The 24,230-nt window shown below is 33.4% G+C and overlaps 4 protein-coding genes across 22 annotated transcripts in view; 3 read left to right on the forward strand and 1 right to left on the reverse strand.

Moving 5' to 3' along the window:
* LOC127867104 (dihydrofolate reductase-like) overlaps positions 1-24,230 on the forward strand; it is a 632,040-nt gene that overhangs the window by 125,908 nt on the left and 481,902 nt on the right. The window lies entirely within an intron of this gene.
* Positions 1-24,230, reverse strand: part of LOC127867113 (uncharacterized) — a 707,753-nt gene that overhangs the window by 32,215 nt on the left and 651,308 nt on the right. The gene's annotated exons all lie outside the window — the stretch shown is intronic.
* On the forward strand, positions 6,265-13,253 carry LOC127867099 (uncharacterized). The gene is made up of 5 exons (XM_052408088.1): positions 6,265-6,914; positions 7,390-7,485; positions 11,370-11,608; positions 12,363-12,540; positions 12,825-13,253. The coding sequence occupies exons 1-4, from the start codon at positions 6,476-6,478 to the stop codon at positions 12,534-12,536; spliced, it is 948 nt and encodes a 315-aa protein (XP_052264048.1). The 5' UTR covers positions 6,265-6,475; the 3' UTR covers positions 12,537-12,540; positions 12,825-13,253.
* LOC127867098 (stimulator of interferon genes protein-like) lies at positions 13,908-22,944 on the forward strand. Its single transcript, XM_052408087.1, has 6 exons — positions 13,908-14,263; positions 15,923-16,027; positions 16,209-16,338; positions 16,525-16,654; positions 18,203-18,395; positions 18,708-22,944. Exons 1-6 carry the CDS (start codon positions 13,930-13,932, stop codon positions 18,788-18,790), a joined length of 975 nt encoding a protein of 324 aa, XP_052264047.1. The 5' UTR covers positions 13,908-13,929; the 3' UTR covers positions 18,791-22,944.

The following is a 24,230-nucleotide window of genomic DNA, read 5'->3' on the forward strand; positions in this document are numbered from 1 at the left end:
GGGTTCTTTCTGTAGTATTGTATCGCGGGACTCTTTCAATAGTATTGCAGCGCGGGTGTTTTTATAAATTATTGTAGCGCGGTACTTTATCTTTAGTATTGCACTATATCTATAGTATTGTCGCTCGGTGCCCTTTCCATAGTATTTTACCGCGGGATTATTTCTATAATATTTTACCACGGGGTACTTTCTATAATAGTTAAATGCGGGGTTCTTTGCATAGTATTTTACCGCGGGGTAAGTTTTAAAGTAATGTAGCGTAGGGCTCTTTCTATAGTGTCATAGCGCGGGACTCATTCTTTAGTACTTTAGCGCGAGGCTTGTTCTATAGTATTGTGGCAAGGGGGGACTATTAAAGCGCGGGACTCTTTCTATAATTTGTAGCGCGATACTTTTTCTTTTTTATATCGCGTGACTCGTTCGATCGTATTGTAGCTCGATACTTTTTGAATAGCCATTAGACTTTTTCTATAAAATTGAAGCGCGTGGATCTTTCTATAATATTTAAGCGCGGGGCTTTTTGTTAAGTATTGTAGCGCGGGGTATGTTCTAAAGTATTGTAGCGGATGGCTCATTCTTCAGTATGTTAGCGCCGGACTCGTATTATAGTATTTTAGCGCTGGATTCTCTCTGTAGTACTGTAGCGTTTAGGTTCTTTCTTTATAAAGTATTGCAGCTTGGAGCTTGATCTATAGTGTTGTAGCCCAAAGCTTAACATTGTAGCGCGGGATGCTTTCTATAGAATTGTAGTACGGGATTGTTTATATAGCATTGAATTATGAAACGTTTGCTACAGTATAGTCGCGCGGAATTATTTCCATAGAAGAGTAACGCGGGGCTCTTTATATAGTACTATATGGCGCGAGATAGCTTTAGCATTGTGGCGGGATTCTCAATTTAGTTTTTTCGCGCGGGGGTCTTTATGAAGTTTTGTATCTTGGGGTTCTGTCTGTATTTTTATAGCGCTGGGCTATTTCTATCGTATTGTTACATGGAGCACTGTCTTCAGTATTGTAGCGCACGGCTCTTGCTATATTATTGTAGCGTGTGGCTCTTTCTGCACTATTGTAGCGCACGGCTCTTGCTATATTATTGTAGCGGGTGGCTCTTTCTGTAGTATTGTAGCGCGGGACTATATATGTAGTATTGTATCGCGGGGCTCTTTGTACAGAATTTATCAAGGGGCTCTTAATGTAGTAATGTAGCGCGGGACTCTTTCTATAATATTGTAAAGGGGGGCTCTTTTTAATAATATTGTAGCGCGGGACTCTCTATGTAGTATTTTAGCACGGGGATCTTTCTATATTATTGTATTGCGGGGCTTTGTCTTTAATATTGTAGCGCGGTGCTCTTTCTGTTTTATTGTAGAGCGAGCCTCTTATATAATATTGTGGGGCAGAATTATTTGTATAATATAGTAGTTTGCATAATATAATAGTACGGGATTTGTTTCTTTATTGTTGTGAGGCGTAGATATTCCCATTGCATGTAGGCGCCTGTCTCTTAATATAGTAGGGTTGCGCTTGATTCTTTATATGGTAGTGTTGCTTGGATCACCGTGTGTAAAATTGTAGCATGGGGCTCTGTATGTAGTATTGTAGCTCGGGACTATTTCTGTAGTATTTAATCGCGGGGCTCTTCTTTAATATTGTAGATTGCAGCTCTTTCTGTAGTATTGTAGCGCGGGACTCTTTCTGTAGTATGGTAGCGCGGGACTAATTATGTAATATTGCAGGGCGGGCTCTTACAATAATTTTGTAGCGATGATATCTTTCCAGAATATTGTATGGCGGGAAGCTTTGTATAATAATGTATAGCAAGCTTTGTTTCTTTAATATTGTTGCGCGAGGCTCTATATGTAGTGTTATAACACGGGACTCTGTATGTAGTATTTTAGCGAGATAGTCGTAACGTACTATTTTAGAGCTTGACTTTTCAATCGTAGGGTAACACGGGACTCTTTCTATAGTATTTAAGCGATATTCGTTATTTACTATTTTAGAGCTTGCCTGAAGCGCGGGGCTCTTTATTGTGTATTGCAGCCATTGCAGCCTTCAACTATTAAAGTAATATTGTAGCGCGGGATTGTTTCTGTAGTATTGTTGCATGTAGAACTTTGGACCTTTGGGAATTTCAGTAGTAATGTTTATCGTTGTAATGTAGCAATTGGCTTTTATGTAGGCCTTTCGCGTGGGATTATTGTTCAGCATTTTAGAACGGGGCTCTCTTAATTGTAGTGTAGCAGCTGAATCTTGGTTTATAGTGTTTAAATAGCTCGGGTCTCTTTCTTAATCATCGCACATCGTAAAATAGACTTTAAATTGTAATCATGTCTTTCTGAACATTTTGTGTTTGCTAGCTGACCGATATAACTATTATCGCACGATTTGAATATAATTATTGTTTTTACGGTCATAATAATACAATGCATTATGGCAAACACGCTTCAATAATTTATTATATAATTTTTTTGTGATTTAGCCTTACACAAGATTTTAATCGTTTAATTACTACAAATTAGTTGTATAAATTTTGGTAAATCAGTATAAAGCACTATTAAGTGCATTATTTCATTTTGGCATTTATTGGATTAACTTAAATGTCCTCCTGAACGACATTACCTTATTAACTCGTGACGTTCGTGCCCTGTATATTTGTAATTCATACAATTCAAGAAAGCTTTGCCGTAACATGACTACTTATAAATGTATTGTATGACATAAACACAAACTCAATGGGTGGTGTGGTACTGTAATGTAATGCACACTTATAAAAACAATATGCTTCTGATCCAGAGATATCTGTATAGTTCAGTTAAACCTATATGTATAATGGCTTTACTGTGATCCAGAGATATCCGCATAGTTCAGTTTAATCTATATGTATATAGGCCTTACGATGAACCAGAGATCTCCGCATAATTCAGTTTATTCTATATGTATATAGGCCTTACTCTGATCCAGAGATATCCGCATAATTCAGTTTATTCTATACGTATATAAGCCTTACTCTGATACAGAGATATCCGCATAGTTCAGTTTAATCTAAATGTATATAAGCCTTACTCTGATCCACAGATCTCCGCATAGTTCAGTTTAGCCTATATGTATATAGGCCTTACTGTGATCCAGAGAACTCCGCATAATTCAGTTTATTCTATAGGTATATAGGGGCCTTACTGTGATCCAGAGATATCCGCAAAATTCAGTTTATTCTATAGGTATAAAGGCCTTACTCTGATCCAGAGATATCCGCATAGTTCAGTTTATTCTATATGTATATAAGCCTTACTCTAATCCAGAGATATCCGCATAGTTCAGTTTAATCTATATGTATATAAGCCTTACTGTGATCCATAGATATCCGCATAGTTCAGTTTATTCTATATGTATATAAGCCTTACTCTAACCCAAATATATCCGCATAGTTCAGTTTATTCTATATGTATATAGGCCTTACTCTAATCCAGAGTTATCCGCATAGTTCAGTTTAACCTATATGAATATAAGCCTTACGCTGGGAAAACCAGGGTTTTCCCATAGCGAAGTTCATTTATCTAAGGTAAAATGCATTTAATTTCTTAATATCATTGTAACTATTTCGAGACCGTTTCCTGGGTGAAATCAGTATTTAGAGAACCGTCATATGTCGAAGATGAAAATCCCGCTGTACACAACTTGCACTACCGATTGAGCTACATGTAACGAGACGGCTTCTTGCATCACACGCAATATGCATCCAGGCCATACTGCGTAATCAAAAGTTTGGATTGCGACTGTATACCATTATGTAACAGAGCATGCGCGTTTCAATTTTGAGCTGTTGGAATTTCCAATAAAATTACCCATACGAGTTACTACGTATTCTTCAAATCTTTTGTGGTGAATTCTTAAATGAGCAAGACAATGATTCGTATTGATATTTATAACGGATTCGTGTAAGTTAACTTTCTTTAATATGTTATTTATTAGAACTTAAGTTGTTCATAATATATGTTAACATATAACCATTACTTAAGTTTAGGAATTCTAATTTGCACAATTTAAATAAAGGGATTTTTCAGAAAGTTTTGTTTCTGTCATAATATTCCATTATTTATCATACTACTACATTTATTTCTGTCTGATATAACGAAGTCTGATATATTTATTTAATGGGTGTAGACCATATTACTTGGGATCAACAATACAATTATCCTTTCTGGTACAATATAATTAGATTCTACAAAAAAAAAACAAACAACTTGATACCAATAATTAATATATTGTAGAAAACAAATACAACAAAACCGCAAACAACATATTTCATAATTATTTAGCACATCATATTCATTGCGGCTAAAACTGAAACGTTGCATCATGTTTAAATTGCGTTTCATTTTAAATAGGGACGTAGCGGTATGATACACAGAAAACAGCAATCCTCGCCGTCTTTTTATTCTAAGCCTCATCTGATATGTTACGTAAAGAACAGGCAGTTACACATTAATCTCTATATATTTCAGACTAGAGCGACACTAGCAGTTGAGTACATTTAAACAACAATTCTCATAATCAGTTTGGGCTAACTTTGCGAATTATTAACGACTAAGTGTCTTCATCTGAGCAAGCACACGCATACATACAACACAGCAGAGCAAGCACACGCATACCTACAACACAGCAGAGCAAGCACACGCATACATACAACACATCAGAGCAAGCACACGCATACCTACAACACAGCAGAGCAAGCACACGCATACATAAAACACATCAGAGCAAGCACACGCATACATACAACACATCAGAGCAAGCACACGCATACCTACAACACAGCTGAGCAAGCACTTGCATACATACAACACAGCAGAGCAAGCACACGCATACATACAACACATTAGAGCAAGCACACGCATACATACAACACATCAGAGCAAGCACACGCATACCTACAACACAGCAGAGCAAGCACACGCATACATACAACACAGCAGAGCAAGCACACGCATACATACAACACATCAGAGCAAGCACACGCATACCTACAACACAGCAGAGCAAGCACACGCATACATACAACACATCAGAACAAGCACACGCATACATACAACACCATATATATGGGCCGTGCTCTGTAAGAAGTGGGTTCAATGCATGTGCGTAAAGTGTCGTCACATATTAGCCTATGCAGTTCGCACAGGCTAAGTAATGACGAAAGTTTCCGCTTTTATGATATTTTCTGTTTAAATAAAGCATCTTCTTATCAAAAATCCTTTTAAGGCGGAAGGACGCTTTACGCAAATGCATTTAAGCCCCTTTTCCCAGAGCATGTTCCATATTGGTTTGAAATTCGGGTAAAAACTTGTGTATGATAATGAGTAACTTTTGTTACATATTGAAATCAATGGAATAATTGCGATATGCCTTTTTCAATTGTTAATGATTATGTATTTAATTATCAACCGTTGGCATATGAAAAATAGTTTATCTTTATAAATCAAACAGGACTATTTTAAATGTAATTTCCTAGAGTGTATATGCGTGCGATAAGATGATTCAATCAATGAAAATCTCTTTACTAAAGATGAACATAGTTCGCCTTTCAAATATACTGTTATTTTCCATATGTTACCATTAATAGTTGCATTAGAAAAAGCATTATTTATTTTTATGATAATTATGATAATTAGGATTAAAATTATTATTATTATGATAATAACGATGATGATAATGATAATGTTGCTTATGATGATACCACATAAGTGGAAAAGAAAGAAGAACACGAAGAAGATGGTAATGATCACGATGAGGATGATGTTGTTGTTGATGATGTTGTTGATGACGTTGTTTTGTTGTTGTTGATGATGACGATGATGATGGTGATTACGACGACGGCGACGATGACAATGATGATGATGATGTAGATGATGATGTTGTTGTTGTTGTTGATGATGATGATGATAATTATGATGATGATGATTTATTGAAATTAGTAGTCGTAGTAGTAGTAGAAGAAATGTAAGGCGAAGAAGAAAAAAACACAAAACTGCGATCATATTAGCGAGTATATTTAGTTAAATTGTGTATTGCGAAGCGCTTTAAAATTTAAATTATTTGTTCCTTTATTTAACAATTTGAAACTGTTTCATGATATATATTTGAATTTCTGTATAGCAAATGTCACAGCTGTTTTTTTTAAACCAACTCCTTCAATCGGTGTCTATAATGTATCGATCCGTGGTGTGTAGCCGTATGTGTGTATTTATAGTAAATGGGAAAATAATAAAAGTAGTTTTGGTTTCGATTTCATATTTGTATCAAAGACTGATTTTAATCAAATAAAATCGAAATTTAATATATTGGTATCGTAATTTGGACTGGATATAAGGATTATTTATATTGAATTTAAATCTGGAATATTTTTCATCTGAATTGATTTCAATATATATGCTCCTGACATTTAAATCTATTTGTTAAAGCATGTATGTGTAATTATGGCGTCCGGTGGAAATAATGCAAAGGCGATTATATTTTATGACAGTGAAGGCGCAAACGAAACGTCTAAAACAGAGGTAGACAAATTGAGGTTCTTCATTGAAAAGAATGGTGGATACACATGTCAAACTGACCATGAAATAAGAATACCTGGAACCGAAGTTATGAATAACATTCACAATTCAATTAATCGTTATGACAGAATAATAATTCTTATAACAGATCAATCTGCTTCGAAAGGATGGTTCACATTTGCAGTTTTGTCTGCCTTAGAAAACATTATTGTGGAAAATCACATGAGACTTTTGGTCGCATACAAAGGAAATCGACGTGAAGATGTTGGGTTTCTGAAAACCGGATTGCTGTCGTTGACGCCCAAGACGTTTGTCGACCTCACTGAATGGCAGGGATATGAAAGGCTTCTCAAACAACTGAAAAGTTAGTATAACCTTATAATTCATACCTTATGTTTAAAATAATCAGCAAACGTTCCCGATGTCAAGTTGCTTAACGTAACCGTTGTAAATGTTTTTTAACATAAATACAGCCAAACGATTGATACTTCTTTTGAACATGTAATGAACCTTTTTATGATGGAATCCTAAATATACATTATTATAAATGGACCGAACACATTAAAATGAACCATGTAATATTGTGTAATGCTGATAATGTTATTATTTTGAAATTGGCAACACACATATTTTATCACCAATTTTCACATGGTTTTACTCATCCTGCGAATTGTTAAAAATCGTAAACAAAACTCCTTTTTTGAATCATAAAAGTATGTGTTTTGAATATGACTTAATAATATATTTTAATTTTTTATTTTGCCTGACACTTGACTACAATTTAATAACAGGTGGTAACTGTGTTTGCGGTCTAACCAAATATAATATTATTGTTTCAGCTCCAGTGTGTCTGGACGAAGAATTACCAGCTGGAAACTTGCATCTTGGCTTGGTCCATTCCCACATATCCGGTTACATGTGCTATGTTGCTGAAGGTAAAGTCGTTTTGCCGCATGCATTTTGTACCTGTTCATGTATTCCGTAGTTTATATGTTTGGTTAACATTTTCAAATAACTAGTATTACGATTTCGAATAATAAATTTGAAAAGGATAAGAGTCACAATGGCCATATCTGTCATATGTTTACACTATCAATGTTTTCAAAAGTTTACCTGTTCAAGATTGCGGTATGGCCTAATGTTGTTAAATCTCCAAGTCTAACATATTCTTTAACATTAAAAATACTGCAAAGTCAAATAACTACATTTGCCAATAACACACTGTTTGTTGCTAACTAGACAGTTTGAGTCAACTTATATGGTGTTTTATTGAGCATAATGAGGTATGAATGCTTATCAGTCCTTGGGCATTATAACCAATGAGACATTATGAGGCTCAATGAAATATATCCATGGTTAATATATGAGTAATGAGATGTAAAAGGTATGGCAAACTAAGAGTAATTTGATATTTTAAGACAAGATATACTATGATTAATGTGACATTATACGGTTCGATAAACTATCAATCATGTGACAGTATAAGGCTTTTATAAACTATCAGCATGCGACGGTATAAGTCAAGATAAACTATGAGTCATGTGACATTATAAAGTGTGATAAACTATGAGTCATGTGGCATTATAGGGCATGATAAACTATGAGTAATTTGACATTAAAAGGCATGATAAAGTATCATTAATTTGACATTATAAGGCAAGATATACTATGATTCATGTGACATTTCAAGGTATGAAAAACTATGAGTAATGTGGCATTATAGGCATGAAAAACTATGAGTCATGTGACATTATAAGTCATTATCAAATATTAGTCATGTGGCACTATAAGTCATGATAAACTATGAGTCATTTTACCTTCAAAGACATTTTGTGCATATGCGACATAATGGGGCATGGTTAATAATTCGTCATGGGGCAATACGATTAATAGGTCATTATAATTAACTTGACACTATGAGCCATGAGGCATAACGATTCATGGGACATTATAAGAGGAGATGAAACATATTGACCGTTTTACATACTAACGATCTATGACAGGTTAACCTGAAAATTGTTTTAGTAAATTAAATGCATTTGTCGTGGAAGAAATTACATTAACTTCATGTCTAGCGCAATACATGCTGCCAAATAACGCTCTCAGTCATTAAGCAAAGTTGAACTTCCATAAACCAGTACCTAAGTTGTCTTTTGTTAATTGTCAGTACTCGCTATGTCTTTGTTGCGGGACAAATTTATCCGGTAATGTGTGTGGAGTGGGGGCTATACGCGGTAATTGAGACGTACAAATAACTTCTGATAACAATCAGAACAGAACAAAACAATACTGTATTACACCTAGATCTGAATGACCCAAAAATCTATAGAGACTTTGGTCTGCTTACTTGATTTTGGCCTAGGTATTTGATGTTTTGTTAACCAATCTTCGATACATATTGCTTGTCGAAGCGTTTCGAAATATCAATTGTATCAATAATTATGATCTTAATAGGCTTCAATCTTAACAAGTTCAAGTAATTTTTACTTATCACAATTTAATATTTGCATTCGAAAAGTAAAAGAAATCCATTACTAAAAGTAAATCAATTACAAAAAAGCACTTCACGTTGGTCTGTAATGGAAGGAAACACAAAGATTATTTCAGCAATTCCATTCAAAACGTAAACAAAAAAATACACGAACAAAACACGAAAAACATTCGCAAATATGCTGAAAGGGATAGGATGCAAACGTAAGCGCCCTCCCCTCCCCACAAAAAATAAAAATAAAAAGATTGTAATGTACACTTTTCCGGTAATTTGTATCTATTTGCTTTTACATAGAAAAATTACATGCGAAACATATCAAACATTCAAAAGTCTATCACATGAAGATACTTTATTAATAAAACATTAATATCACAAACATGATATGGTCGCTAATGTACGAACGTAATCGATTAAACATGGCATAAGTTGTTAAAGGCAGTTCATGTTCGTGTTGTATGACATGCTATGAATATTTTGAACAATTAAACATTTTGAAGATGTTCAGAAAACCGGTAAAAACATAATTATAGTGATAGGTTATTCGGTTAATGTCTGAGTAACCGGTTGCATCCTCGATTAAAAGGAGTTTTTCAGTGTAAGTAATACGACTTTATGAGTAATGGGAAATTATAATGCATGTATCATTTTGACATATTATACATTAATACATGATTGGACATTATAGGTCATGGGTCATTATGAAGGATGTGACATTTCGATATTATAAGGAATGTGGCGCTTAGTCATTAGGCATACAGATTCTTTAGATATAAGAAGGCATGTGTCAGTATAAGTCATGCTACAGTTTGAAAAAAATTGAACACTATGAGGTGTGCGTCATAATGAGTCATTGGGCATTATGAATGATTTTACATAATGACTAATGGTACATTATGATTCATGCGCCATACATTGCCTCTGGCATGTTGTGTTGTAGCTGGTCGTTAAAATGAAATAACCCATAACTGATTGCCCAGCTAATAAACTCTGATGGTAATCCCTTTTTCTATCAAAACGATATATATTTGATCCGTCGTAAGTTTTATATCATAATTCATCAGAATTTTTTTTATTCTGCTACGAATCGCATCTAAAATTGTTTCTGTTAATAGTAATTTAAATGAAATGAACTGAATTTAATTACGATTTTATTTAGTTGTGTTGTGCTATGAGGTTATGTAGAGTTTACATTTAAATATTTCGTAAATAACTCTGGTCCAAGTTTCAGGTTCAGCCTTTCTATGTTTAACTGTTGACAACTGTCTTGCAGCTACCGGCATAATTTGATTTGCTTTGAAAATAATACCACTTGAGCGGTTGAAATAAGGCCACCATTAACGAAATAAAATTCACTGAGTGTCAGTTATTAAGCATTGTCCTTTTCCGTCCGTCCGCCCTCGCATCAGTTTGTACGTTCGTCCCAAAATTATTGGTTGAATCTTGCTCAAATTATCACAATAAAATGACTATTGTTTTGATGATCTTAAAGAAAAACATTTGGCTGCGACGAGTGCTTTTCTAAATTGTGGCGCTTGTTCATGTTTCCACTATAAAATATATAGTCCCCTTTAGCTTGTGTTTTGGCCTCCTGTTTATTATTTGATTATTTTCTCTCAAGATTGTACGGTTAAATGACCTCTTAGTGGAGATGTGTGTAAAGGAATGAATTTATCAGCGAGGAGTTTTAGCAGAATAAGGTCTTTTTTGCATTAAATACTATTCAGTCCCTTTTATTGCTTGGCGGGTCTTGCACAAATTGTCCATCTTTTATTACCTTAATAGTTTTATGATCGTAAAAATCGGAACTTTTGCAGCAGCACTATTTTACATAAGTAAAGCCTATTTAACAATTATAGAATATAATTTATGGTCATTTGGCGCTTGTGTTTTCAACTCCTCTTTCACGAGGTGGATCTCAAACTTTAGATAATTAATGGCCTTTGTGTGAAGATGATCTTGAAAAAAGTAATTGTAGCTTAAATTAGTTTTCTTTTCAAAATTATGGATCTTTGTATGTTGTTCTGGTAAAGCAAATATTAGCCCAGAATTGAATGTTATCAACTTCTCTTTAACTCTATTTGAATCTTAACAAAATGATATAGTTGAATTACTTTAATGTGTATATGATCGTATATGATAAAGGAATTTTGACCGTACTGTTTTTGTTATTAATCTTGTGTATGTGTGCAACTTTGTTTAAATGGAATTTATCTTAATGTTCTGTAAAAAATAGTCTTCCTTCAAAATTCGGAATACTCGTGCCGATTGGTAAAATAATGGACACTGTTAATTAAACTATATCGTTATATGTGCATTTAACCTTTTAAGAGTTTGCAAAGAACAAGAATTGGTCGGAGAAATGCGCTGATTACAGAAAACAACATAAACTACTGATTGGGAAATTTCTGCTGGTTGTACCAAAAACATGCACTGTCCCACAGCAGCTTCCATCAAATTCAGCAGCAGACATCGTTATTTCGAATGTGGAGAATGTCAAGTTTGAGAGAAATCACGCCGGTAAAACCAGAGGATATGTCGTTACAATCTACCAGATAAAGCACGTGAACGTACGTATATACTTTCATAAACAGGTTAAACGGATAAAAATAATTTAATCCGATCAAAAATAGAAAACTGAAATTTCTTTATATCAAGTTAAACTTGTTTTTCTATTTTTATTAATTATTAACATGTGTGTGCAAACTGGCATCATGTATAATATAAAAAAATTACAGCATGCACACATATTTTACAAAGATTTTAGAATGATGAAGCATGCATTATATTTTTTATTTTAAATATGGTTATCATAACCGATGTAAATGTGTGATTAAATTATATATTTTAATTATCAGCGACGTTTGTGTAATTTTGGCTTCGTTTATTCCTGCGTTTGAAACAAATGAACGTTTTGTGTTTAGACAAATATGTATGTGCGGTTGCAAACTGTATTAACATCTAAGAAATAATATCAAACTCTAAAAGGATAAACATATGTTGACAAGACAGGTTGTAAAAAATCTCTGAAATCTTTTGAAGAGGCCGAGGTCTTGATATTTCTTATGCATTATGCTCAGACGCTAGGAATAACTTATATTATTTAACAATGTGTATATGTGTACGTGACATTCATATTGGTATCTCTATTTAACTTGTTGTGTGTTTTGTCGCACCCGTGAGAAATAAAATAAATACAAATCCATATTTAGGACAATGCATAATAATCCGTAAACATTCGAGACAAGGGCGTAAACTTGTACCTGTAGTAAATTGCCAAACCGAACCACTTGAACGCTTGCTTTTACCATCTTCGATTTTCAGAACGAGGTGTACGTTTGTGCCCAGGTACCAACAGTGCTGACGGCCATACCACATCTTGCAAAGCAACACATTGGAACCATAAATATTGCTCTCGAGCACCAGCGGTTTTGTCAAGCATATCAGCAGATTATCGATGCGAATGGATGGGCTGACTTCTTGGAAATAATCCAATGAGAAGGTTTATAACGTTTATATATTATGGCAGAACGTGTAAAAGAACAGAAAACTATAAAAAGAGGGCTAGATATATACAGTTCATGTCGCGATTGATGTCCAGAAACGTAAATAAAAGAAAATTGTTTTACATATTAATTTGTCTGGAAGCATATATCGCATATTTGGCGCAGTATTATATTTTTGAATCGGAGTAAATTTTGTAACAATACCTCTTTAGATCAATAATTTATTGAGGTTTTCAAGAATAATTAGTTAATAATATGCTTACTGATTTGTATATTTCAGATGAAAACGATATTCCGGTCGCGTTGTGTAAGGCCGCTACGACAAACGCTAACAAATCGGCTGAGAGAGGAACAGCTCAACAAACAGCTGGAGTTATCTCCGATGTTAAAAAGGTAAGTGCAATAAAAGGTAGCCAACTAGCAAATTCAAATGTTTCATCACAGATGTATTTTCTGTGTATTTTGCTTAATAAGCCAAAAGTTTTATTATTTACCAAGACTTAATATGTGTACATATAAGTCATGGGTATATGTTGGTACACATAGACATAATATTCAATAATGTCACTTTAAAAAGAATTTCATTTTACAGTAGGAGTTCGGACGATAACCTCGTTTTTCCATAATAAGAACGACTAAAATGTTCGTTTGCAATTAGATAACAAAAACAAGAGCAATGCCTACATGGACTTCGCTACATTCCTAAAGCTAAACCCTTCAAAAATGCAAATATCATATTAAAAATACTAGACATTTATTAGACAAATTAAACAAGTTGTAATTCTATTTTGCATTACCTATGCAATATAAAACAGTTTATAATTGAACACTTGTCTGTGTTTTGTTAAAGGGAGTATGCACGATTTTGTAAAATATTAATGAATTTATAAAAAATGTGTAAAAACTTATTAAACATATATCTCACTATGAATTAAAATACAAGTTAAGAAGAACATGTGTCGAAAATGCGAAATAAACCAGATATTTCATTCTGAAATCGAAAATGTCTGTGCAGTCGAATTCGCCCGAATGTACATCATGCATGTACGTTGTGAATCAAAATTTAGTTTTAGTGCAGATTCGTTCATACGACACGAAGACATAATTTTGTTACCTACCAAATACGAGTAAAAGTGTCGGCCTCGGCTTAAACCAGCCAGTTAAGAAATTTAATTTTTAGTACCATAATTATACAGATTGTTTACTATTGTTATTTAGCATTCCTAAGTCATTCCATATGTTTGTTAAGATTGCAAGAATTTCTTGTTGACATACACATCGGTCATACTAACTTTAATATAATAAGGCTAGAAAGTAGATGTTTTAATCTAACCCAATGACAACTCAATTTTTTCCCGGATAGTATTTTCATATCCTGTTTTGATATGGATGAAGATTGTCGTGTGGAGATGGCACGAGAGCTAGATGAACATCATATTCCACATGAATACCCTACAGATAGGTCCATGCTTGCAGACGGTGACAATCGAAAAGGATGGATAATAGTTATTGTCTCGAAAGAATCACTGAAACTCGGTGTGTTATCATTTAATCTCATGAAATGCCTGACTGTCGATGTTGATGAAGGACAACTAAGGGTTCTGCTTGTATTGCGCAGCGGTGTGAATATCTCAGATGTGCCAATGTGTATTCGATGGGTTACATGCTTCAGCGCAGATGAAAACTCTTACAAAAACTGCATTGTAAAAACAGTTTCAGGTAAATCTTCCTAGCACATATCTCATACGTAATTAAGACCAACGCTAGCTAATTTACTGTCAAGCTAAAGACAATTCAAATGCATATATAGAACGTTATTATTCACATACAATATATATGTATTCGTGTAAATTAGAAAATTACTAATGTAACTATTTCTCTCATTACAAGTTCTAGCCAATTTATTTCATTTGAGGTATCAATTTTATGACCTGACTTTAACATTTATTGTTCAACAACGCATGGATTATTATTATAATTGATTTAAGGTTAACAATTACTGCCCACACAATATCTCCTAGTGCATACGTGTCTGATTCGTGGAACATGACCCCATAGAAAAAATATATACAGTAGTATACATAGTCTTACTATTTTATGTATACAGTCGCATACAATAATGTTAGCCTCGATGTATACAAAGGTTTAATTCAAGTTCGTAAAGTGTCGTCCCATATTAGCCTGTGCAGTCCGTTTTTATTGTATTTTTCTTTTAAAAGAAGACATTTCTTTACTTAATCCCATTTATGCGGAAATGTTTGTCTCTGATAAGCTTGTGCGAACTGAAGAAGCTTTTATGGGACGACACGTTTGTGTGGTGTGTTTTTTTTTGGTGAGATTCTATTACAATAAAATATATAAACATACACGAAAGCATAATATTTATAATTATATCATAAAAGTACTAATATATACAAAAGTTGTATGTATAAGTCATGAAGGACGTTACACTTGTTAGTTATTATTGTGAATGTCTTATATTCATGTATTAACAAAAAATAAGAGAAATGTAAGAAAAAAGAAAATGTGCACATGGATAAAAAACTAGACACAGACGCAAAACAATTTCGAAGTACTAATCATAACATTTATTTTCAATGACATAAAGTTAATTTGTATACACAGTCATTAGTTGTGTATGATTACACTTTATATAATTGCTGATCGCCGTTATTTTTCCTTTACAGTTAGTTTCTTATTGTTATATATGGAGTAAGCCCCCGACACTCTTTTAATTAATTCATTATGATATGGTACAGTTTTAATCTTCTACAAGCAAAAGTATATAGTTTCACTTCAAGAGGTAATACGGCCATGTTTTTATTTTTCAAATCCGATACTGCCAAGAATAAATGACTTACAATTACTTGTAACATGTATATTTTATCGGCGCACTACGTCTGCCATTAGATAATTGATCAGTATGTTGACTTTGTCACTTTCCAAAAAAAAGGGTGATTGTTTTTTCCTTTTCAATTTACAAAAAGCGCTAATTGTATTGTTAGTTAAATCTATTTTAGTCAATAAATAATAAGTTCATACTAATTGGTGATACATTCTATACTGCAACCACTGTGAGTAAGTATCTTTTTTTATGTAGCAATTATTTTTAAAAATGTATTTTCATATTTTTTCTCGTTATTGAGTATTTCCCATTTGTATGCAAACACTTTCTACATTCTTTTAAACAAAACATTCATATTTGTATCTAGATAGACTTTTATCATTGATGCAACAGTTAGCATAGCATGAAGGGGTAGCCAACAGAACACTCACGTCTCTGCTGTTAAATTCTAGATTTAAGGGACGACACGTTACGCTAATGCATTGTACACTGGTTTTTAACAACGCGACTCATTTACATGTGGTTATTTACAGGAGCACCTGTAGATATTGGCAAGGCACTTCCTGCAGGGGATGTTATTCCAGGCTTGTGTTGGGCATATGTATTGAACTACCTGAAGATTGTGCTGACGACCAGCAGTAAGTGTCAGGATTTTATTAGTTCTGCAGCGTAGATATGACTTTCGTGCTACGGTAAATTGTAAGTATGGTCAAGTTTAACATTAACCTGTGTCTTTAGTGTCATATTTTTTGTTTGATTGTATTGAAGGAACTAATTCACACGCAACACATGTTAACATTAAATGTTATGTTTGTATAGATATTTATCAAACAATTCAAGCCCATCTAACGAGCAATGACCTCAACTGCGGCTGCATCCGAAAACTAATCGTGGTGTGGGTCAAGTCGTGCGATATGGATAGCACACTAGACTTTGTTGCAAACAAAAGGTACAATTGTTTAATAAATACATTAAAATATTACTATAGTATCTTATAAAATATTTTAGTTATATGTATACCTGTCACGTTTTTTGTATTCTATTGAAATGTATTGTTATCATATAGAATAATGACCAAACGTTTTTTTAATTAATCTTTCAATACATCAGTGATAGTTATGCAAATATTTTTCAGCGGGGGGCGGCGTAAAATAACTAACAGCGGTCAGGTTAAGGTTACAACAAATAGCCTTGGTGGACAGATAGGCAGACCATTTGATTTGCAAATGTTCAGATACACTGACGAGTTAAACCCAGGAAATCAGGTAATTCATCATAGCAGTAAGTTGCAATTATGTCGCTGTAGTGTAGTGAATATTTAATTTAATATCAAATAAATATTGTGTTAACAGTGTGCAGTGCGCCGTTGCGTCACATGGTGTGAAGAGTATGAACGATTCAAACGAAACTGGCAACTTAAATCCATTTCACAAAATACCGTTCAACTGTTTATACAATAACTAATAGTACAGTGTATTGGTCATGATTTCAAAAAAAGCACATATTTATGACTTCAACAAAAATTTAAGATAAAGTGCCATTATGTTTCTTAATGACTGGAAAATGTAGTGGACAATGTATTGCAAAAGTACCATTGACCAATACTAAGTTGGTATCGGGAATACACTAAGCTAAATATCAACAAAGAACATGCATACATGTAGAGTCAACTAATTGGGTATAGCGACTTGAACACTGCTTAAACTTTAGTTCGGAAGTTCTCTAATATATCTTTGACGTCAAAACAAAATTCATTTTGTTACTTTGGCCTTAAGAAAAGTGTTATTTATTATGTGATGTTTCAGACTGTTGTTTGGGTCATATACATTTGGGCGTTCTATTTTTATATACATGAAAATGTATTTCTTTACCGCCTGTAATAATATATTAAACTCTTCATTGTTATACAACATTCAAGAACAAACAATGTTAATTAAATTATAATAATTATTCTAAAGAAACGTTCTCAACATATGTAATTAATCGTCTTTTAATTGCACGTATACAAATAAGATGTGTATTCTTTACCACGTTTGCGTTGCAAAAAGCGCCCATTATATTATATTTCATTATATTGGTCTTGAACATACATAAATGTGTAGCTAAACACTCCGATTTGTGTGGACACTTGTCATTTTTCATGAATGTAATAGTATTTAATTTTAGATTGAACTATTTTGAATTGTTTTCCATTTTCTTCGTTTGCTCTTTGGTTTGTTTATTTGTAGTGTTATATTTTAATGTAATGGTAAATGTATTATACGACCCGAAATCATCAGTGAAATTTTGTTGTCAAAGGCAATACAATTTTTCTTTTCTTTTGAAATTTCCTTTTCAATTTTCAGTTTGCGTCATACCTTCATTGGTTTCAATAAAATGGCAACGTTTGCCCACTTCATCTTTTTTTCTGATGAGAACAAATAGCTTGTTCGTCTGTATCCTCTATCGATATGCGGTTTGAGCAAATACCTGGTCGTGTACTATTGAGTTCGAATAGGAATAATGTGTACATACGAAACTGAGACACTTTTTTGTAATTTAGTTTTTTTATTGATTAAATTTTAGATAAAATGGATTTTTTATTATTTAAACTGGTTTTCTTTTACTTGAGCACAAACCTTATTTTCCTCTATTTGTGTATTCGCGTTTAATTCACCACGATGTTTTTGCTATATCCACTGGTAAAATTCGACTATTCACTGAACGAAACACACAGTATACAAACCGTTTATATTACTTATATACAAAGCCTGACACAATTAAAATCGAAATACTTAATGTTTGGTCTTTGTATTTATTTATGTCAAATTCAGAGATGTTTCATCGCTGAATATTGTACCCCGATGCAATGCGTCCAAACAATGGAGAAAGGATACGCTGGCATCAGCCTAGCCACAAAACTGGGAATGGGACAGTCGTTTAAGGAAAAGTTCAAAGACATCATGTCTCGTAGAAAAATGATGAAACTTTTCTCGAACTTCAAAGTGTCGTTTGTCATCTTTGATGGTGAGCTTCATATGAGTCCTTTTCGTTCAATTGATATAATGTATTTGTATTCGTTCAGCTACGATAATACTTCAAGGTTGAGTTAAAATATGCAACAGTACAACACAACTACACTTTCTGCATATGTAGCATTTACATTGTTCGGTTATTGGAGTTTATGTGTGCGGTTTCAAATTCCGCCTGAGTAAAACTAAAGTTTGCTATAAAACATCATACATACATTACTGTTTTAGGTGCACTAACACAAGAAAATATTGTCCACCTATATGTTAAATAGCATATATATTTGCTTTCAAATATTTTAAAATCTAGATACAAATCCACGAAATCGTCTTATGGACTTGTTGGAACAAGAGATTTTTGAGCGGGAATGCGATGTTATCACCAGAAACTAGCGGACACTGTACATGGGACTGAAGAGGACCAGACTACAACTCAGGATGAACAAACGAAAACCAACTGTACAACTAGATCGCCAACGATTGGATTATATAAATGTACATATTCTTTTGCTTATAAACACATTTATTATAGCAAGTATATCATGTACTTTTTGAGCAACATCGTCATTTTACATTTGCAAGGTTTGACTCTATAAAGATATTCAAATTTGAATAATACAATTATTTTAGCTCACCTGAGCAAAACGTGCTCATGGTGAGCTTTTGTGATCGCCTTTTGTCCGTCGTGCGTTGTCCTTTGTGCGTTGTACGGCGTCAACATTTGTCTTGTTAACTCTCTAGAGGCCACATTTACTGTCCAATCTTCACGAAACATGGTCAGAAGATAAGTCGTATTGATATCTTGGATGAGTTCGAAAATGGTTATGTTTGCTTGAACAACATGGCTGCGAAGGGGCGGGGCATTTTTCCTTATATGGCTATATATGGCCATAGTAAAATCTTGTTAACACTCTAGAGGGCACATTTATAGTCCGATCTTCATGAAACTTGGTCAGTACAGTCATCTCAATAATATCTTAGACGACCTCAAAAATGATGCCGGTTGGTTAAAAAACATGGCCACCTTGTTAACACTCTAGAGGTCATATTTATTTTCCGATCATCATGAAACTAAGTCAGAAGAATTGTCCTAATTATATCTTGGATGAGTTCGAAAATGGTTTTGGTTGCTTTTAAAACATGGCCACCAGGGGCGGGGCGTTTTTCCTTACATGGCTATACATGTATACGGCTATAGTTAAAACTTGTTAACACTCTAGAGGCTATATTTATTGTCCAATCTTCATGAAATTTCGTCAGAAGATTGGTCATAATTATATCTTGGATAAGTTGGAAAATAATTATGTTTGCCTGAAAAACATGGCTTTTTGGCGGGGCATTTTTGCGTATATGGCTATAGTACAATCTTGTTAACACTCTAGAGACCACATATACTGTCCGTTCTTCATAAAACTTGCCCAGAAGATTCATCCCGATAATATCTTAGACGAGTTCGACAATGATGCTGGTTGGTTGTTTAAAAACATGGCTGACAGGGGGGCGGGGCATTTTTCCTTATACGGCTTTAGTAAAACCTTGTTAACACTCTAGAGCCACATTTATTTTCCGATCTTCATGACACTTGGTCAGAAGATTTGCCCCAATAATATCTTGTTATCTCAGGTGAAGGAAAATTTGGCCTTTGAGGCACTCTTGTTTAACTAATTGATCAATTCATAATATGGTTACTATGTTGCTAAATAACTTAACCAATACATTTAACTGATATTATAAATGCCATGTTTGAATGATGAAAGTAAAGACTGTGTAAACTGTAATTGCATCTTATTTTATATTTTACTTAAAACTCAAAGAGGGATGCAGCTTTTATGGTCGATATTAAAAGTTTATAGTGTAAAATAAACTTCTCTTTGTAACATTATTATTAATGCTGAATATAAACTACGGTTACACTGTTATTAAAAAACGAATATTTAGTAAGATGATATTTACATTAGTAAAGTGTGATCTTTGTTTCTTTGTGACATGGTTTATTAAAGTGTCTTGGTGAGGGTTTCGAAAAATGACATTTAAAATATCATATATGCAAAAGAAACATATATACGGTATACACTGCTTACTTGGACAATTGTTAGAAACAGGTAATTGTGAATTGATTTTTTTTCTGAAAATGCATGTATTACTAACATAACGTGTACTATTAATTGATGAGCGTGCGTGGCGCAGTGGTCGCGTAGAAGTTTTTGCTTGTCTATGTCTCGGGTATAAATTTAAGGAAGACAATATTTCATGAAAACAATTATGTTGGTACGTTGTTATTGTACTTATAAAAGACCGTTCTAAACAGTGCATTTGTGTGGTTAAATAAAAGTTATTGCATTATGCAAAAAAAAAAACGAAAAACTGTGAGCATGTACCTTTGACAGTTGTGTTATATAACGCGTTGTGTGATAATACGGGTATTTTCTTATGGACAGTAAATATTGGGTGACAAGGTATGAATTGCATAAAAGGTTAATATGTTAAAAGTCTAAGCAATATGCTCAGTAATGATTTTGCGACTTACGCTTAATGTATAAACACTAACTAAATTTGACATATTTAATTGTCATCAAAGCTGCAGTTGTTTAGTGAAAACTATTATATTTTGTAGAAATATGTAAATGGTTGTATTGTTTGATTTGCATTTCATATGTGTATACTTTAATTCATAATTTAAAACGGTTGCATACTGCATTTTGTAGAATTAAATATATAATGGCATATTGGTATAAACGTTCACATTACAAGTTCGGTATCTCTGATGCACGAAGAAACGAATATCTGGTCTGCATCAATGTCAATCAATCTATAATGTGATTATTAGTCCTCTACCAGTGAAACCGGATAGGGACTTATGGTTTGCGCTCTGTGTGTCTGTCAGTTAGTCTGTCACACTTTTCTGGATCCTGCGATAGCTTCATATTTTTTCATGAAACTTGAAACATGGACAGATGGCAATATGTATATTATGCACGTCATTGCACGTCATTTCATTGTGTTCCTACTTCAAGAAATATGGTTGCTATGGCAACACATAGACTATAAATATTGCTGAAAATGGTGGAGTTTTACCGGTATGGGAATTTTATTGCTTGGCAATAGTCGTGTCCTTTGTAACTGTATGTGCCTTTGATGAATCAAGTATAATTTTGGGTTATTGTTCCACGTTACCAAATAATTTGCCATTTACAAATGCCATATTCGTGTACGGTCAACGTCACCATTTACAGTCGATGGTCATAGTATTCGTTCCCACGCTGAAACATTACCATACCTTGAAGGATTCTAAAATTATGTCCGATTATACTTCCTAATGACAAGACAGCATGCAAATCCGATGCTTCAAAGGAAAAGATCAAGGTCACAACTCAAGGTTAAGTTTTGTGAATTATGTTTTTTGCAACTGTCTCCCTTACAAGCGTATTCTTCATTCCTGTGAAAGACCTTGTTCTCTTAACGTTGTAATCAATATGTTATTGTTACTTGACGAATACGATTATACAATGTGTGAACGCAGTATATGCGGATTGCAAACGCCGTCTATATGGCACATAAAATAGTGTGTGTCCTTAAAGTATGAAAGTATTGTTGTAATGTTATGGTGTAGTGTACTAGACAAAGGCAGCGTTTGTTGTTAAATGATACAGAGGTTTACGGTTATTTGATGCACCCTATACACAAATGACGTTGTTGAGTTTGTATACTTAATAATATTTTATTTATTATATTGGCAAGTACTTCATGCAGTATATATACTCCTGTATGATTGTCATTAAAGGCACGTGTTTTTTTTGCATCAATCATTTCGCTTCACGATCCAAAGTATTGCAGAACAAAATAACTTTTTTCTCTTCTTTTGTTTACATTGTACACTGTTTGATAATGTTACTTCGTTATGAATATAAAACAATCCATCTTTTTTTACTTTTTTTATTTGATAGTGTTTGGTATGTGTGTTTCTATATATACTTTCCATCATGCCACATGCAAACGGGGTTTGTGTAATCTGGCACTGTTTCTTATAGTTGCTTCTTTATAAACATGCAATAATTATACTATGTTAGCATGATGTTTTTATGTACCACAAGTTGGCTGTATTGCTTATTTATAAATACATCAGTCCACTATTTTAAAAGGATAAGCTTCCATTTTTGGTATGGATGTTTTTATATACCTAAATAATTCCACTTTTTTTAACGCAATGCTTTAGCATTTAACACTGTTTGTAAGTACAACATCTTTATTTAATTAAACTTATTCCACTAGTTTAACATACGTTTTCCTGGAACACCGTTTGCTAGTGTTGCTTATATTTATCGGCTGTTTTTAATATGAATGTAATAGCTCAATGGCGTTTTGTCAATAACCAACAATACTTATTACTTGATTTGAATACTAGGTAAATTACGGTCACATATCTACACGACATGTAAGCTTAATTGATGTTTCTATTTGAAGCATTGCCCAACATGACATTCATATGGAATTAATAACGTGTTATATTGTACAACTCTTGCATTAAGTTTTGAACACTTACGCATAGATCAGAGAACTATATATTGTAAATATTATTATTATGAAAAATAAAGCACTTACAGTTTTGGGTATAGTCGTTAAACACAACTTTTTGTATTTCATCGCTTTGATTAAATGCACGTATTTATTTTTCTCCACACATGATAACACTATGAAAACACACAACACACATATACATATGGATATAATCGCCAATGGAGCGTGCAAAAACAATGGATAATCAATCGAGGTAAGATGTGTGGACCTTATAATGTGTCGAGATGCCTTCACTAAATATGTGCGTATACATAGAAATAAACCTTATAACATCACAATGTTAATCAATCACAAATGGGCAGAGTCAATACACTATAACTTTAATTCATCTTTGTATTGATTCGATGTAAAAAAATTCTTGGACAAGAACACAATTTCAATATAAAATTCCAACGAAAAGTGCTAGCCAGTTCGCTAACCTACATCGGAATATATTAATGCTTCCAAGAGAATCTGTTTAAAGAGAATACAAGGTTATGATAAAACACAGAAAATAAACCTTTTACCACGTGTCATGGCGAATGGTTAAAACAAATGTGTGTGGCGAGAAATTAAATTTTCTGTTAAACAAGTATCGTGTATACTATGTATCCCATAATGTTTTGCATAAGCATACTTTCGTATATTGCAACATACGGCTGGAAAATGGAATAAAATGACCAAAAACAACCTTGTGAGATTTAGTGGTATGATTTATGCGATGCCTTGTATAAAAAAGGCGCTGCTTCTCTTGCAGTAAATAACGTAACCACAAATCAGCACACGGAAACACCAGTGTCTAGCCTTTCCTATCTTTTGTAAGTAGCCAATATTTCTATGCATACCAGAATCATGCCGAATTAACAGTTGCATTAAATGTCTCTCATCGTAATCAGATAATGATTTAATCTTTATCCATGATAAAGAATAACAAGGTTAGGGTTAGGAATGTAATCCTCGCATTATAGTCACAACAAATGCGTTACATGGACCGAAGCAGAAGGCCAATTATTTCCCAAAATAATAATACAATGCGCTCCAATTTGACAAAAACAGGCAAAACTATGTATTTAATGTTTAAACCTTAATTATATATTTTAAAGCTAGGTTACACTCAACTACATTTACGCGAATACCATCAAAACGGTTTCCTTATCTTCGGAATTTCCATTAAACTTTACCACCAAACCATCCATAATTTGGATTAATAAATATAGGAAATTTAAGCGAAATAAATTTAAGTATTGTTGTTTGTAAATTATGGCTATAAGTGCATTTA

This window comes from Dreissena polymorpha, chromosome 2 (genome assembly GCF_020536995.1).
Source record: "Dreissena polymorpha isolate Duluth1 chromosome 2, UMN_Dpol_1.0, whole genome shotgun sequence".
NCBI lineage: Eukaryota > Metazoa > Mollusca > Bivalvia > Myida > Dreissenidae > Dreissena > Dreissena polymorpha.

What these genes read in the sequence shown, in the direction of transcription:
- LOC127867099 (XM_052408088.1), top strand. Translation starts at nt 6,476, where the DNA reads ATGGCGTCCGGTGGAAATAATGCAAAGGCGATTATATTTTATGACAGT. An exon ending in GCTTCTCAAACAACTGAAAA is followed by an intron (nt 6,915 to 7,389) that starts GTTAGTATAACC and finishes TTATTGTTTCAG; the next exon opens with CTCCAGTGTGTCTGGACGAA. An exon ending in ACCAGATAAAGCACGTGAAC is followed by an intron (nt 11,609 to 12,362) that starts GTACGTATATAC and finishes TTCGATTTTCAG; the next exon opens with AACGAGGTGTACGTTTGTGC.
- LOC127867098 (XM_052408087.1), top strand. Translation starts at nt 13,930, where the DNA reads ATGGATGAAGATTGTCGTGTGGAGATGGCACGAGAGCTAGATGAACAT. An exon ending in GATTGTGCTGACGACCAGCA is followed by an intron (nt 16,028 to 16,208) that starts GTAAGTGTCAGG and finishes ATGTTTGTATAG; the next exon opens with ATATTTATCAAACAATTCAA. An exon ending in GACTTTGTTGCAAACAAAAG is followed by an intron (nt 16,339 to 16,524) that starts GTACAATTGTTT and finishes AATATTTTTCAG; the next exon opens with CGGGGGGCGGCGTAAAATAA.